Consider the following 18681-nt stretch of genomic DNA (forward strand, 5'->3'; position numbering starts at 1 on the left):
TTAGGAAACAGCCAGAGCAAAGGCTGGAGGTGCTACTGAGTTCAGCACAGTTGAAGCCTAGCAGGAAAGCCAGCGCAGCTGGAATCCAGTGAGCAGACTGGGAGACGAGACCAGAGAGGCTGGGTCCATGGTTTTGTAAACCATGTGAGGGTGTTTGGATTTTCATCAACAGGTAATAGAAAGTCACGGACAGTCAAATTTTTGTTTTGAATGGAATGGAGTGGGAAGGGAAGGGTTGAGGAAAGTGGAAGCCAAGAGAACATTATTAAAGTTATTTCAGCAGTTCAGGGAGATTGCTCTCATTTGTGTGTACAGAACGTGAGCATGTTCACTTGATTATTAGCCCTCAACCCAACTGGGTGGCAGGCTTGTCTGTCTGACTTATGACCATGGCTATTCCGCTAGGCAGAGATCACAGGAAACCAGGCCCCTGGGGCAGAATCCAATCTGAAGACATAATTTGCTTATCTTTCCCGCTTATCTTTGGATAAGCTGCCAACTACTTTTATTTTAAAACACTGATTTTGGCTTCTCTGGAAAATCCAGACTACCTGATAAAAATAGGCTAGCATTTCCACGTGGCAAAAGTGGGCTGGGCTGGAGCCGAGAGGCAGCTGTCCCCTAAAGAAGGACACATACTCTCCAGCTGTCCAATGGAACATTCTTCAGCAAAGGAAACGTTCTGTGTCTGTGCTTGTCAGTTTGGAAGACACAGCAATATTTAGTCACTGAGCACTTGAAATGATGCTTGTGCTACTAAGGAACTTAATTTTAAATTTTATATACTTAGAATTAATTGAAATCTATATAGGGCTAGTGACTACCATATTGGATGGTGCAGTCCTAGCCTACCCTGGTCCTCACTCTTTCCAATTAATGTCTGGTGGACATCACAGTTTGACATAACTGTGACCTCTGTAACTGAGTTGTGACCCCTCAATCTCACTATTTTTGATTTGTAATGGTATTCTTTATTCATGCTAAAATGACACACTTCTATTCCTATTTGCTATGAGGTTTGCCCTTTTAAAAATATCTGGAACAGATGCTGGGCATTGTCTAATGCCTTAATTGCACAGGGAAGATTGTTTTGTTTTTAAATGGGCTTTCTTATATTAACAGGTTTTTTAAATTGAGATATAATTGACATGTAACATTACATTAATTTCAGGTGTACAATATAATGATTCAATACAGCTGACTTTTGAGCAATGTGAGTTTGAACTGTGCGGGTCCACTCACAGGAGGACATTTTTCAATAGTAAATACTACAGTACTACATGATCTGCCATTGGTAGGATAAAAAAACATGGATATGGAGGACTGACAGTAAAGTTAACTTGTATTTTCAACTGCATGGAGGGTCAGTGCCCCAACCCTGGAGTTGTTCAAGGGTCAGCTGTATTTGTATATATTGTGAAATGATCACAATAAGTCTAGTTAACATCCATCATCATACAGTTACAATTTTTTTTCTTATGATGAGAACTTTTAAGATCTACTCTTAAATGAGAGAACAGATGTCAAAAATTCATTTAACTCATTAGTGAGGGAACTAGCAGGATGATAAAGCTGAAGTATATATAATCACTGAAATAAGATTGCAAACTTAATAATAAGATTAAACAAGGCTGCTTAATATCCTACAGGGCAGTAAAAATGTAGCCTTTGGGTCTCATCTTGTCTACTAGGCAAATGATTTGCATTGTAGCCATCTATAAAATTAACATCTGACTTCACAGAGTCTAGGCCTAATAGAAATACTATTTCTTTATAATAATTTATAAATTATAGCAATTATTTAATTTCTGTGTTTCATGAGAGCAAAGACTGCTCCCACCTCAGGGGACCAAATCCAGCCCATCACCCATTAACAGATTTCTTAATATCAAATTTCCTCACTAAGTCATGGTAGAAGATTCTTTCAAGGCCCTATTGCATTATGCTTACTAGCACTGACTTTAGTCTAGCTTGCATCGTGCTTGACACTTTGTAGGTGACCAGTAACTCTGTTGCTGTGAAATGAAGCAGATTAGCAGTCAGTGTATGGAGGGACTTCTATACCGACAAGAAGATTAAACTTGATGACCTCCAGATGATGATCTAATAGTTCTTAAAAATATGAAATATTTTTGTATTTCCTCCAGACTAAATAAAAATTTAAAGAAAATATAATTTTCTCTAGTATCTGCTATTTTCTATCAATCATGTTATCCTTTTAATTATAGTAAATTTAAAAAATGTATTATCCAGAACGGGATATTACCTCTTCTTCTTCTTGCTCTTCTTCCTCTTCCCCGTCCTCTTCTCCTTTTCCTTCCTTTTGGGCATCTTTCTTCTTTTTCCTACGTTTCTCAATGACTTCAGGATCCCACTGATCACTTGTGTATATGTATCCTGTAGTATCATGCTGCCTTTGCCCAGAAATTCTTTGGCATAAATCATAGTCAGGGCACTAAGGAACATTAGCGATCACTTAAAACATTTTGAATATGCCTTTACCTCCTATTCATATATTATGCAATACATAAACCTCAAAATTCCTTAAGGCCCTGAGCAAATGCAATACTGTAAATTGTATTTTGAATTAGATTTCATGTTCATTAGAAACATGCCAAGAGAGGCACAAGATACCACTTTTATGCTATGACAACATGTTTCTTTGCTCAAAAATAATATACATGAGAAAGTATCAGAAGCTCTAAGATTGAAAAAAAGGATTAGAAGAAGAGTAGAAAGAGCTATAGGATTGAAAATTAGTTTAGTCAGCAAAGGTACACAGGAGGACTCTGTCAGATTAGTTTGAAAAGGCTGGGAATGGACAAAAATGGAGGAATATCCACATTTTTCAAACAAAAAGTGAGGTATTTATAGTATTTACTATTATTTACAACTTTATGAGTGAAGAATTTCATAAAATAGCGTCATGGATGGGACATTATCTATTCTACTCTAACCTTTTTGTTTTGTAAAAGAGAAAACTGAGTCTGGGTAGTAAAAAAGGCCAAAACCAAAGTCTACAAGTAATTTTCTTGTTTCAAGTGCTTCCACATGTTTAATATTTTACTCAATTCTTAAACTAACCCAGTAAAAGAGCTAATCCAATATTATGATTAAAACCATTTTGCAGATCAGAGAAGGACTTCTCTGGCAGGTTAAGGATCTGGTCTCAGATCACAATGTCATGAGGGGAAACTACCACTCAGAATCAGGCCTTCTGAGCCATAGCCCCAACTCTGTCACACATTATTAATGGTAAGCTAAGGTTTTGAGCTGTAATCCTGCTTTTAAAACTCTGGACGACACTCTCTGGTAGTGGTTCTCAGACATTAGGGTGTAATTGTATACAGAGAGCCATTAGTAAAGATGTCTGCTTCCCCAGTGATTTATTAAGTCTGGAGTGAAGCTCAGACATTTAACAAGCATCCTTGATAATTCTGATTCTGACAGTTCATGGGGCACAATTTTGAGAAACAAGGATGCAAGGAACTTTATTTTATTTGGGGGGGGTAATTAGCTTAATTAATTAATTTGAATGGAAGTACTGCGGACTGAACCCATGACCTTGAGCATGCTACGCATGCACTCTACCACTGAGCTATACCCTCCCCTGCCCCCCAGAAGCAAGAAACTCTAGCACTTTTCATGCTCATTTTCCAATTTCTTCAGACCACCTCTAGATGGAGATAGGATGGGTATTTACTGAGGCAATATTTTGGGCTTCTTTCTTCTTTTTCTTAAGAAAAGGCTTTTCTACAAGAAGGCCTAGTCAAGCTGTCTAATTTTTCATGAAAAAGATTTCAACCCATTCTGGTAATTTATTTAAAAAAATGTGTATTTGCATGCATTTGTATGTTTTGGCAACGAAGAATACCCACCTTGTGGGTTCTTGACAAAGACTGTTACCTTCAGCTGTCTCCTGCTTTCACTTGTAAAAAGTGATTAATTAATCTGAGGGTGAATCTGGGGGCTGTGCCTCAGAGCATTGGTTCTCAAACTTCAGTGAGCATCAGAGTCACCTGCAGGGCTTTTCAACACAGACAACTGGACACCACCCCCAGAGTTTCTGTAGTTCTGGGGTGGGCCCTGAGAATCTGCATTTCTAACAAGCTTCTTAAGTGCTGCTAATGCAGTTGGCCCTAGGACCAAACTCTTGAGAACCCCTGCTATACTAGATCACTGGCCCTTAACTTTTTTGGTTTTTTTGGTTTGTTTTGGGAGTACAGACTCCTTCAGAAAATGATGAAAGCCATAGGCTTTTGCTTCAGAAAAATGCCCATACACATAAAATTTGCATTTAATTTTAGGAGGTTCACAGATGCTTAAGGATTCATGGATCCCAAGCCAGGAACATCTGCTTTAGAAATCCCAGACTTTATCCCCAGTAAGGCCAAACCATCAGAGCAGTGTGTGTTGTACTGAGTTCTGTCTCATATTCGGCCCTCTGATTATGCCCTGGCTGCCTGTGGGAACTGCCATGGACACCCAGTATCACACTTCTGTGGAGTTACGGGTTTCATTCTCTACATTAACAATCGATATGGAAGATAGTTCTCTCATTTTGTTTTTCCTGGTGAATGGCTTGTCTTTTTGTGGACAATGTGAATTTATATATCTGGTCACATTTCCCCTCGGTTCATCAAACTTAGAACCAAATTTATGACCCAAATTTAGTGAGTATCTGGGGCCTTGTGGCCTGTATATCTGTGTGTTCTTGTTCCACTAGGTCTTAATTTCCTATATAATCTATATTTTCCATGGCCTAGGCTTTATATCTGGTTTCAGTTAATTGTTTTGAGATTTTTTTCTTCTCTTCATTATATGCACTTTCACATGTTCACATGGGTGACATGCTCAAAGTTGTACATTGGCCTCCGACAATGACCTGTGGCTGGGGCTGCAGATGACACCACACTCAGCACTGCACACCACCCCTCTCTCACAGCTGGCCCTAACATGCCACTGAGTCCCAGCGTCTGAGCTGAGAACCATCTAATTTATTTTGAGTTGTCAAACCCTTTGGTGAGTCAGACAGGGTATTATAAAAGCTTATCATTCATTTTCAAATAAACAAGTGATCCTTCACCTCACTGCATTCTTACCACACTCCTATGAGGCAGCTATCTTTGTATCATCTTTGTAAAGAGGAAATTGAGGCTCCTAAATGTGATTTACCAAATTCTACAGTTGATAAAGAAGAGAATTCAGAATAGGACCCAGCATTGATTCTTAACTAATCTAGCAGTGTTCTTTAACATTCATACATCCAAATCATTTGTTCATTCTTTCATTTTACTTAACTGGCAAACTTATTAGGTACCTACTCGGTACCATTTATTGCACAAGTTGATGTTTATAGGAGTAAAACATGGTTCCCGCCTTCAAATAAGGCAGAATCTAGAAGGAAAACGGACAATTACAATAAAGTGAAGTAATATGATGGAAAAGAGCAACATGAATGGTCATCAGAGAAGTATTTAACTTTCCTGTGATGAGTCAGGTGTAGGAGATAAGGAGAGAGAGACACAGAATGAGACTTAGTTAATGCTTGTGTTAGTGTAGAAGGGCTGGTCATCAGGGAAAGTTCTGCAGAGATGATGCATGAACTGACTTTCAAAGGATGGTGAAGAGACAAGGAGGTGTTTCCTATGGTTGGAGCTGTAGGTGCAAAAGCACAGAGGTATGAGAAAATAGAATTCAGTCCCCATCATTGATGGATGAATTATTTCCCTAACTCCTTAAAAAATTTGAAAACATTCCTTGAATTTAACTACTATCAAAGAGAATGATTAACTATACTAGAAAGACAGCTAATATTCTTACCTTAATATTGATTATAATATCAGGTTTCAAATTTAACTTTCTAATTAATTCTATTTGCTGCAAAGTAGTCATGGCATCCTGTGAAAGTGATGGCATTTCAGTGATAATATAGCCTGTAGAGTAAAATATAATTTTAAAGGTTTATCAATATATGAGAACATGGGCTTATTATTATTGCTTTATAAAACTATCATCTAGTTATTGGTGAATACTAATGCTGGTCTTAAAATCATCGGTCAACATTTTAAAATTGATAGTTAAAGTTATTACCACATGAAGTATAACTGTGAATAATGTTTTTCTGATAATAAATAAAACCACTGGGCTAGGAGGAGACATCTTTAAAAATTTCAAATCAATTTATTTTAGGCACATGAGGTGCCTATGGAAGGAAATTCTATGTCAATAATTCTTTGAACTCATGTTAGGAAAGTTCATATGATGAATAGTAAAGGTATCGTATAGGGGTTGCATGGGGTATTATTTTTCTTTCTTGAATTAATATTTCATAATATAATTGAATATATATGTATATAATGTTTATGTAAGTTATAGAGAGTAATAATATACCCATGTACCCTGCATACATTTTAAGAAACAGAACATTATCAATATGATTTTGGCTTAGTACATTTATTGGCTTACATCCCTCCTCAGAAACCTAAATCTTCTCATTAAAATTCACCCTGGATACCATCATCATATTGATTTCCTTATTATATTTCTTTAATTATGTCAGTCTCTTGCTTGAGAAACCTTTCTCTTATTAATAGAATAAAGTCTCAACTCCTTTACTGGAAATTAAAGGCCTTCAACCAATTTTTCTCCTGTTTTAATAGGACATTTTTTTCTGGGAGGAACAACTGACAGACAAATTATGGTTATTCAACTTTGACTTTTAACAGACACTTTATAAAAAGTGAATGGAGTGAGGCTGTCACTTCAAGGACAACTGACAGTACTTGTTGCTAATTTAAAATTCAAGTGAAAAGTTAAATTTTGGAAAACGTGTATCCATCGCTATAAACTAAACAGCTACCCAATTCTTAAAGCTTTTCCTGATATCAGTGATGACATTAACAAATGTGACTTTTTGATAATGTATAATGAAATATGTCAAAATTTGGAAGATCTGCAAAACTCAGTGAACCAGTATTTTCCAAATGACCAATGGATGGTGCCCCCAAATTCTGCATGGGTACAAGACCCATTCTAGGTGCCAGAGGGACCAATGGATTTTAATGTAACAGATTTTGAAAAGTTCATTGACATGGTTTCCAATTCCACAGTGCAACCAAACTTTAAGAAACTTCCCCTTATAGAGTTTTGGTGTCAGATCAAGAATATCCGCTTATTCTAAAGGCCATTAAAATACTCCTCCCTTTTCCAACTACATGTCTGTGTGAAACTGGATTTTCTTCATATACTTCAACAAAAACAACTTACTGCAACAGACTGAACAGAAGGTGTGGGATTCCAGCTAGGTCTTCTCTTAAGCTAGACATTAAAAAGATTTGCAAATATGTGAAACAATACCACTCCTCCCACTAAATTTTTTGTTTTGAAGAATTTAATTGTTTTTCAGAAAACATGCTATTAATGTTAACATGCAGTGATTTTATTATTTTAAGCAAATGTTTTAAACATTTTTTTTAGTTTTAATTTCTAATATGATAAATACAGACAGGTATAGACAAAAGCTCTTTTGGGGCCTCAACAATTCTTGTAAGTGTAAAGGAGTCTTGAGACCCAAAAGTTTGAGAAATGCTATCCTATACAATGCCTAAAATTGTGTAATTAAAAAAGTTACAGTTGGGGGAGGGTATAGCTCAGTGCTGGAGGGCATGCCTAGGATGCACAAAGTCCTGGGTTCAAGCTCCAATAAAAGTAAATAAATAAATCTAATTACCTCTCTCCCAAAACATAAACAAAAATAAATTTAAAATAAAATTTTAAAAAATGTTAAAAAAGGAAATTTTTAAAAAGTTACTAAGCATCTGTTGATCAATGAATGAATGTGTTTAGTAAGCCAACCTCAAAATCCTCACTTAAGAACATGCTGATCACAGTCTTTTATTTAAAAAAAACCAGATCAACAGCTATCATGGAAATCCAAAATCTCATTAAACGCTTAGGCAGATGCCAATTTCTCCTAAGCTTTCTCAAATACTTTATTTTCTGCTAACTATGTGTTGGACACTACCCAGAGAAGCAATTCTAAGTAGTTTAACTTCAAAAGGCAGAAAGCGGGACCTGTTATCTTGGTCTTAGATGGAAGAGCTATAATCATGATTCTCTCCTGTCTTTCTAAAATCCTTACTTTCCAGTTTGGCTTATTCATTTGCACTTGCTGTTGTCTTTGAAACACTTTGAAATAGTGGAATAGTGGTGGTATCCTAAGGCATCCACCCGGAGGCTCTTTTTTTTTTTTTTTTTTCCCTGAGGCTTTTTAAATGAGCCTGACACATCATGGTAAAACACAGCCAGTGCACTATCTCAGGACTGGCCAGACCTTTCTCCTCCTGTTCTTGTTTTTTGCTCTCCTGGCTCTGCACTCACCTAGTTTAGTTTGGCTCCTATTGTTAATCTAGCCCTTACTTGATTAACAACCTTATTTGAATTCATTTTCAAGGCTGACCAGTGCCTCCCCTGGGACATGATGACTGGTGATAACCCCCTGGTCTGACATACTGCAACCATGGGTACTTCGGTGAGGGGGGCTGCATAGCCTAGCCTTAGATTGAATTCAACCCTTGCTCAGTTTACTACTGATCGGATAATTTCAGAGACCAGTCAGTCCCCAGAGTTCGTGTCCTCTCCTAAATAACAAGGGATTACACAAGACTTCCCTCCCGTTCCCTCTGCTGCCAACACCGCCTGACATCTGGGTATCACAGGTGGGTGACAGAAAGATGCTATCCTCTGTTTGCTGTGCTCTCCAGCACCCTGCACATTACTCCAACCAGCTGCCCGGAGAGCTTATAAGGCATTCCAAGTGCGGCTTTTCAGGCACGCTAAACCTTAGAGATACCCCTATATTGGAATGAGTTTCATACTTGATCTCTTTCCTGGTAGAGGAAGAAGAGGAGTGGGTTGTTTCCATGGAGTCTGGCTCTCTCTTGATAGGTCAGTATTTGGGCTCCCTGAACCCAAACCCTGTTCTGAACAATGGATTTGGAGGCTCTACCCATTGAGAGTGGCCACCATGATTATATCCAGACCCTACGAATATATCTATGGAAAAGGTGTGGGAGACAAGAGTTATTTTGCTTGCTTGTCTCCCCATTGAAGATTTAGAGAAGAATAAGAATTAGACCCAATTTGGGGAAGATCTCAGGGGGATACTTCTTAGAGCTGCCAGGCCCACTGTCAACCTCTCTAATCCCGGACACATGTGAAGATGGAAGCATAGATGAGGATTCTCCCTCCTGTCCCATCTCGCTTTGACACCATTACCAAGTCCTCCATGCTGCCCTCCATGCTGAAGATGGAGCAATGGTAGACCCCAGACCACTACTTGCTGGAGGCTCTGTGTACACCATAAGAGGCAGGGTAGGCACCTGGCATGCTAGTGCCCAGCCTGAATAACCCCCACCATGGGAAAACTGAAAGACTATTCACACCACTGCCCAGGGGAAACCAACTGGCCCCTACCATCACTTTGCCCCCACTTCCTGGCACAGTAGGAAGAAGAAGGTACTCCCTATACCCACAAAACAGAAGATGGCATGTTACTGCTTTTAGATCAACATGTTGAGAGGTTCATGGACATCGGGTAGCTTAGCATCTAACCAGCCTGACAGTCATCTCACCTCAGGCCAGCCTGACATGAGTGGACACATTGGTGACCAATGACTTGCAGTACCATCCACAATGTGATACACCTGGGGCAGGGAATTCCCAGACCAGGGCTGTCCATCACTCACTGGGGAAAATGAGTTTTTCTGGAATCTAGGAGGAAGCGAGAGGGGCTTCTCAAGATGCCCAGGAATTGACTTCTACATTTTTCTCTTGGGCGAGGATGTAGTTCTTAGAAGCTGATTTTGGCTCAAGACCAACACAGCACAACAGTTGTATAGAATATACACTATAGATGGTGTAAACTTCTTCTAAATAGCAATAGAAGCTCCAAGTATAAAAGGATTCTGGTACAGAAAAAAATTAAGATTTGATCTGGCAATACTTTACTGTGCAGTGTCCCTGGCAGGACATACCCATCTTTACAGGTTTTGTAGTTATCAATTACCCAGCCTCACCCAGCCCCTGACCCAAGTTAGTATCTCTGTTTTGAAACCCCTTCAATTCCAATTTTGCTTCAACCTTTCACCAAGCTGCTGGGTAAGACCAAACGTCAGAACCAACCTTTGCTTAGCAGAGGCTTTCAAATTGTATAGCAGACTGCTAGTTTCCAAAGAAATTCCTTTGGGGATGCTATAGAATGGGTGAGGGGAGGCTGCGCAGAAGGGGCTCAAGGTCTGGCCCCAACTGTAGCCTTTAAATGAGCCCAGCTGTGCATGCCTAGAATGTGACCATGCAATTGCCTGCTGATAGTGTGGCCCTCAGACTCAAGAAATCATTTATACCACTTTTCCTCTGCCAGCTCCCAGGACAAGTACCAGTGTACAGGAAGTCTAGGGGAAGGACTAATACATTAAATGATACCAGAGGGTGCAATCATCAAAATCCAGATGGTAGGAAACTCTAAAAGACAAACAACCAGCTTCTTTAGCATAGAAAACACAAGATGATAGAAAGAGGTAGGGGCAACTTATAGATTAAAAGGGATTTGTGACATACTGATCAATATGTAAAACCGTATCCAAAAACAAACACTGTAAATGTCCAGCAACAGATGACTGGATAAAGAAGATGTGGTATATTTATACAATGGAATACTATTCAGCCATAAAAACAACAACATAACACTATTTGCAGCAACATGGATGTCCCTGGAGAATGTCATTCTAAGTGAATTAAACCAGAAAGAGAAAGAAAAATACCATATGAGATCACTCTTACGTGGAATCTTAAAAAAAAAAAAAAAAGGAGCATAAATACAAAACAGACTCATAAACAGAATACAAACTTGTGGTTGCCAACGGGTTGAGGGTGGGAAGGGACAGACTGGGATTTCAAAATTTGTAGATACTGACAGGCATATGCAGAATAGATAAACAAGATTATACTATAGCACAGGGAAATATATACAAGATCCTGTGGTAGATCACACTGGAAAAAAATGTGACAATGAATATATGTATGTTCATGTATAACTGAATAATTGTGCTCTACACTGGAATTTGACACAACATTGTAAAAGTCTGACTATAACTCAATAAAAAAAATGTTTAAAAGAAACAATGGACACCAACCAACTATATGAGACAAATAGTGAAATTTGACCACAGACTGGTTAGTAGATGATTTATTATTAATTTTTTAGGTATGATAATGGTAATGTGATAATACATTTTAAAAGGGTCTTTATCTTTTTGATATTTATACTAAAACATTTAGAGATAAACTGATATGATATGGATTAGCTTAAAAATGAAGTAGGTTGGGGGAGGGGTGTAGGCAGAGGCATAGATGAAAGATGAGACAAGAATAGTCATTACTGATGTTGGTTGATGGACACATGGGGGTGGATTTTATATCAATCTCTCTACTTCTGTTTGAAATTTTCCATAATAAGAAGTTAAAAGGGTTATGAACACTGTGAATGGCATAGCTGAATAGATATATTTTTTCATTTTTTTCTCTTTTTACCAATACTTATAATTTATGCCATCTTTTTGTGGCCATGTAAATCACTCAGTTTTTTCAAGAGTAAGGTGAGGTAAAGAATAAACAAAAAGATATTTGCTTGCCTACCTTTATACTTGCTTCAGTTTCAATCACTGTACTTTTTGAGGTCATTTAGTGACCTATGTTGGAATTTTGTGATTGTCCTTTTTACCTTTTTATTCATTTTACTCCCCACATTCTGGGGGTTTTTCCCAAGTTCATTCTCTTTATTATGCTCAGTCAATAGATAAATGCATAGAGAGGTAGATGAGAGTGTACATATGTAAGAAATAAAGGAGATGATATGTGGATATATACATGGATTAATAAATATATAGTTCATTCTGTATATTATATATAGGTCTACCTATAGATATAGATGATATAGATATAGATTGCAGTAACAAGTGTGTTTTTGCAACTTCCATTTTTGATTTTCACTGTACTGCACTTTATTTGTATCCCTGTATCCTAATGATCACAATGTCCCCTCTTAACTTACTGAGAATATAAAGCAGACCTCTAAATTTTTCTTCTCTCATTCAGTAAATCTATTTCAAGTGGGTGATTTTCTCCCAAACACATCTTTATTCTTCTTCCCTCTTTTGCAAATGCCATAGTGCTTGCTCTTTTCTTTTTAGTCATTCTGAGCTTCAGGAGTCTTTGTCTTGAGAAATTAGGTCCAAACCCCTGCTCAGCATCCGTTCGAGGGCAGGGAGATTTCTTGGGTCCAGAGTCAGAGGGCAGACTGGATGAACAGGTGAAACCAACCAATATCTGGAGCCAGAGGATAAACTGGTGCTATTCTAGTTCCCATTCCTGCCTTATAAGTGTGAATTAGTGCAGAGCAACGTAACCATTGACAGGACTTAGTAATGAAACTCAAGGTGAATGGAAAAGCAGGCAGCAGAGGCTGTCAGCATTGAATGTAGGACCACAGCAGATTTTTGATGCTTCAGCTGGACAACACATTATTAAAAGAAGATTGAATCATATAAACTTAATTTTTTTAAACAAATCTAGGTTCTGAAGGATAAAAAAACAAGTTAACAAGCAAATAAAGCCATCTGAGCTAATCAACTGAATTCAGAAGTCCTCTGGGATTCCTGTGCCAGGGCAAAAAGAAAAAAAAAAAAAAAAAAAAAGAGCAACTCCAGGAATTATTTGTGTCTCAGATAAACCATGAGTTTTGAGGCTGCTTTGATAGCCATTGATGTATAAAAATAAACATACCAAAGTGAGAGACTTCTGGGGAATTGAGCTTCTCCAATATCAGCTTTGTGACAAGTTCATCTGGAATGCTTTGGCCTCTGATCAACATTGACTGCAACTAAGAACAAGCAGAGATATTGTACATGACTGTATAATGGGTCTGTGATACTGAGCTTTTTAAAGAAATCATAACAATTTTGAAACTTAAGATTTAATTACCATAACTCCTGATTCAGTTTCACTGGCAATGTGTTCTTCCAAAATTGGTAAAGCTACAATATGAATTCAAAATATTAGCACAAACTGGTACTAGAATTGCCAAATTGAGAAACACATTTGTGTGTTCTATAACAGGTAACAAAGATTAACATTTGTTTATCACTTTAGAACTTACAAAGCACATTTATTCACATTATGTCATTTAAGCCCAACCAAAGTACAAGGTAGCAGAATGTATTCCACAGAGAACTTGCCTTCACTCACTAGCTAAAAGATCTTGGGGAAGCTAACTTCCTAAACACCTTTGCACCTTGCATGCTTGTGCCCTATGTAGTATGCAAGGGAGTATGAGGAAGAAACGAAGTTGTATATGACAGTGATTTGGAAATTGTAAAGTATAGCATAAACGTATACCCTAGTATTACTAGTCCAGATACTTCATAACCATACAGTTATTTCCAGAGCCCATATTTTGCACATAATTTTGCATACTGGTTGTATAAAAGGAAAATACGCATCAAGAAATGTTAAAAATAGATAAGCGCTGATTAGGAAACAGGGGCCCTGAGGCTGAAATTCCAATAATTTGTCTCCTTTTTAAGAGGAAATATTTCTTCGCATGATGGAAGATATCCTGGGATAGAAATGACAGGGCGAAGGTCAAGGGGAGGACCCAGGAGCTGATTATGTCCCTAGCTGCTAATAATCTATGGACTGTTTGGTATTTTTTTAAGCTTTCCTATAAGTGAATTTTATTTTAATAAAGAAAGAGGGAAATTGTAAAGTTTTGTATATGTGTGTGTTATATGTTACCGAATTATTATTCCCAAAATTGTATCAGGTCACAGTTTCACTAACAGCATGTGGAATGCTCATTTGATAACATCCTTGCCAACAATGATGGTAGAAACTTTAAAGACTCAGTGCCAATTTAGTAGGCAAATATGCATCAGCATTATTTTAATCAGCATTTCCTTGAATAACAATGAAGTTAAACTTTTTCTTACATTTGTCCATTTTTATTTCTACTTTTATGAATTACAGATTCATTCTCTTGCTTATTTTTCTATTAAGGCATAAATAGCATTACTGAGTAAGTGAATATTTATATACAAAGATATCAATCCTCATCTTATATATTGCAAAGAATGCAAAGCAAATCATAAACAATAAAAAATAAAATTTATCACTGAAAATAACTAAGTCCTGGAAAATCCTGCCAAGATTTCTCCCAAACTGTGAGAGTTCCATCTCTTCTTATCTTTCATAGGGGGAACACCCCAAACATACATATCCCCAATAGCTCTAAACTGTGGAATTAGAGAATTAGAGGCAGTAGAATACAGTCAAAGACATTTCATAAACCTCCTAAATTCTATGAACAAAACTAGGACTAACAAAAGGGCAAAACATGTCTGATGCTATCACAAAGGTAGTATTCACTGGGTTCATAGTGTTGTGTGATAAAGAAAATACAGCAAATGTTAATCATAGAATCTAGGTGGTGAGTAGATGGGTATATGAATGTTCACTGTATAATCCTTTACATTTTAATGCATATTTGAAAGTTTTCATAATAAAATATTGGGGAAAAAGGATAAAATTTACCTTCTACACGAATACATCTCCATGTCTGTGATATCTGTTGGGCTAATGTTGTCTTCCCAACCCCCTTAAAAAGAAAGATGTTATTTAAAATCCAATAGAATAGCTATTTGCCAATAAAACATATTCTCATTTTTAAGGACTCTACTGATGGTTACTACAATTACATAAATATTATCAAGTTGAATTTTTCCCACATAATAAAGAGAAGACCCTAGTATTTACAGCTTCATTTTTCTCTGTCACATTTGCCACATTTTATGAAGTGATTTAAATATTTTTTAATTAAGAAAATAGTCCTGAAACTAGAAAGCTGTACCATAATGGTATTCTAGGTATTGCACTGTTTTGATTGTTAAATTTTGTAATTTTGAATACAAGTCATTGTGATTCTATGGAGATTCATCATTTTATTTCCTTCCTAAAGTTTATAATCATGAACGTTTTGACAGATTTCCATTTAGTAACTTTCAAGGGCAAAAAATTCCTTCTTAATTGACATCTTACAGAAGGATCATATTTTAAAGATAAAAGTTCACTTTAATGAAGTAATATTTGCATCTGATTGCTTTCACTGTTGACTTTTAAAACTCTTATTATGTTTTTAGAAACCTAGTGAAAGTTATTGGAACCATTTCTTGGTTCCTGTCCCAGGGTCCCTGTAAAATCAAGTCAAGGATAGGATCCAGCCCCTAGTCTCTGCTGTTCTGAAGAGGCTTTTAAATTAACCAGCTCAGGCCCTCTAAGGGTAGCTACCAACTAGCTTAGTGGCTGAAAAAAGCTCTTATCTAGAGGTCCTTACTAGAACTGCCTAGGAAGGCAAGCTATCTTACAACAGCCACTCTTGGCTTCTTCCTGTTTTGTAGAAAGATAATAAATAGGTCTACTAATACACTATGAATAAAGATGAAGCCCATCGCCTCTCAGTAGCTTCTGTTATTAATGGAGAATCTTACATTTGTCTCTATAGTGCCCCACCTTCACACATCCAGAGAGCCTCACAACAAATTTCACAGAACGTTTTATATGCAAATTGAATGTGAAATAGCCTTGGATCACATACCACTAACAGTTTCATGGTGCAGTGCTTTGATGAGTTGATTTATTCATAATATAAAAACAAAGATAAATACAATCTAGATTCCTTTTCACTTACAGTGTACAAGAGGACAGAAAGTTATAACTTACAACCAATAGTATATCAGATTTTAAGTCATACAATGAAAGTCTAACAAACACTCAAAAAAATTAGCACCCTAGGTGGTTCTCATTCTTGTACGGTAACAGAAGATTATGACTTTAAAAATTGAAAAAATTAAATAAGTTAGAAGAGATAACTTACTGGTTTCCCAAATACAACAAAGCAAACAGGTTTAGACAACATGAAGTTTTTTTCAGCTTCATCTTCATTAAATATATCCACAAAAGGATGCTCTTCTGTCTTCTCTTGAGAAGTCATAATACAAAATACTACACTAAGAAAGAGTAAGATTGTTAAAGTACCTAATTTAGGAGGAACAGGCATGCAGGTTAGGGAGAAATAGAATATCCTGCGGATTTGCTTAGCCCAGAAGCCATTCTACCCCACTATACACATGGATTTTGCCAATAATGGCAAATAAGTTAAACTGATCTATTAAAACAGTAGTAAGTTCATAGTTTGAGACAAAAAGCAAAAGCCAGCTATATGCTACATAAAAGATAGTTAAAATAAAGGGTTTTTGAAAGACTAAATTAAGGGAAAAAAATATATATGTATACATACACATGTATGTTTTGATGCGTGTATTCCCTTAAAGATCAAGTTAGTGTACATACAACCAAACAAAAAGCCAATAGCAAACACTTAAAAAAAGTTATACATATATACACATATACATTTGTCTATGTGTATGTGTGTAGGGCCTACTAATGGCTCTGAAAGAAATGCTAATGAAAATTAGAAAATATGTAGGACTGAAAAATAATGAACATAATATACAGCAAAACTTATAAGATGTAGCCAAAATAGTATTTAGAAACTTTAAACATTTACACTAGAACCAAAGAAAGTCTGAAAAGTAATGAGAGAAGCACACAAGTTAAGAGGGTAGAAAAACAGGAAAAATGGAAAAATACATTTTAAAAATTAATACAATAGAAAACAAACATTATAGAAAGAAGGTCAACAAAGCTAAATAGTGGTATTTTGAAAAGACTTGTAAATAGAAAACTTCTGTCAAGATTGATCAAGAACAGAAGATAGAAGACACAATTAAACAATATTAGACATTAGTTTTTTACAAGTATGTTTTCTTACATCTCAAAGCCAAGATTTTCCTATCTCTTTGTTGTTGTTATCTAACTTTAATTATAATCAGAGAATGGTTTCCGTATTATATTAATACTCTGAAATTTGTTGAGTCTCGCCTTACTGCCTAGCACATCGTAATTTAAAAAAAAAAAACTCCCTGTATCCTTGATGAAGATACGCAATTTACATTTATTTGATGTAATGTTCTTTAAATGCTGTTTACATCAAGTTTGCGAATTTTATTGGTTAAATCTTCCATAATGCTTACTGACTTATTATCTACTTGATCAAACAATATTAGACATAGAAACGAGGAAGGACCAAAGAGGTAATAATGCTGCAGAAATATAGATAATGAGAAGATATCATGAACAAAGTTATCCAAGTAAATTTGAAAACTTAAGCAAAATTGACAAATTACTAGAAAAATCAGCTTCTTAGGGAAAAAAGGAAACCTGAGTGGTTCTATAACCCTTAAAGAAACTGAATCAGTAACTAAAAATTTTCCCAAAGGAAACCAGGGGGTTTTATTGAAGTGCTCCAAGTCTTATCATCTTATAGACACTCTTTCAAAGAAAAGATAAAGTGGAGATTTCTTACATCAGTTTATGGGACTCATATAACCTCCATACCTAAACCAGAGATTAGTGTGAAAAAGCAAAATTATATGCCAGTTTCATTCATGAACAAGATTTTTAAAAACCCTAATCAAAATATCAGCAAGTTGAATCCAGCAATATATAAAGTTAAAAACATCATGACAAAGCTGGGTTTTCCCCAAGAACTCAAGCATGGTTTAATATGAGAAAATTAATTTGTTGTATTAAAATAAATTTAAGGAGAAAAACTATATGATCATCTTAATAGATACAGAAAAAGTATGAGACAATTTAACACCCTTTAATGATCAATAAAAGATAAACCTCTTAGCAATTAGGAATAGAAGGGACCTTCTTTTATTGGCAAAGGTATGAACAAAAGACAATCATTATATTTAATGATTAAGTATTTAAAATGGATCTTTTTAAGACGAAAGACAGAAAACTATAATTATTTCCAGTTGATATGATTGTCTATATAGAAAACCCAAATATATCACAGATAAATTTTAAGAATTAATGAGATAATCCAATTTGCTGAATTAAAAATCATTATACAAAATTCAGTTGTATTTTTATACATCAAAAATAGCTATAAAATGTAACCAAAACAAATATGACTTAGCAGCAAAAATATAAAGTAACCAGAATTAAATATAAAAAAAGATATACAAGCCTTTTATAGAAAAATTACAAAATCTTAAGGAATAGACTTTAATGAGCAGACTTGAAAAATGGAACAAAACTATGTCCCAGTGGTCTGGAATATTGTTCACAGAACTATAAAAAATGGACTAGAGGGGGCTATATACTTCCACATAAAAGTGATATGATTATGTTTCTCTGTGGAAGTTAAGAATATTCAAATGGGCTTAATATACCAATATTGTTTTAATATGACATTATGAAACAAAATATAGTAAAAAATATTACTTATTAGTATATTGAAAAGATTTGAGATGAAAACTTCATGAACCAAAGGGCTGAAATTTCAAGGTTTTTAAAAATACCAACAAAATAAGTAATGCTGTAAGATGTAGTATAAAGGGGAAAAGGCATCTAAACCTTTTAGAGAGATGGTGCATTTATTGAGTCTCCATGAAATACACTAAAACCAGGGCCCTAAGGCCTGGGATGGGGATA

At 35.9% G+C, this 18681-nt stretch overlaps 1 protein-coding gene across 1 annotated transcript in view; it reads right to left on the bottom strand.

The window, feature by feature from the left end:
- The window catches only part of AK9 (adenylate kinase 9), a 102108-nt gene that overhangs the window by 80711 nt on the left and 2716 nt on the right, over nucleotides 1-18681 (bottom strand). Inside the window, exons 3-8 of the mRNA XM_032484682.1 lie at nucleotides 15989-16121; nucleotides 14650-14713; nucleotides 13042-13094; nucleotides 12844-12940; nucleotides 5824-5936; nucleotides 2267-2455 (exon numbers count right to left, since the gene is read on the bottom strand). Coding sequence (XP_032340573.1) covers nucleotides 2267-2455; nucleotides 5824-5936; nucleotides 12844-12940; nucleotides 13042-13094; nucleotides 14650-14713; nucleotides 15989-16121 — 649 coding nt within the window. The remainder of the gene's footprint in view (nucleotides 1-2266; nucleotides 2456-5823; nucleotides 5937-12843; nucleotides 12941-13041; nucleotides 13095-14649; nucleotides 14714-15988; nucleotides 16122-18681) is intronic.

Source organism: Camelus ferus, chromosome 8 (assembly GCF_009834535.1).
Source record: "Camelus ferus isolate YT-003-E chromosome 8, BCGSAC_Cfer_1.0, whole genome shotgun sequence".
Lineage (NCBI taxonomy): Eukaryota > Metazoa > Chordata > Mammalia > Artiodactyla > Camelidae > Camelus > Camelus ferus.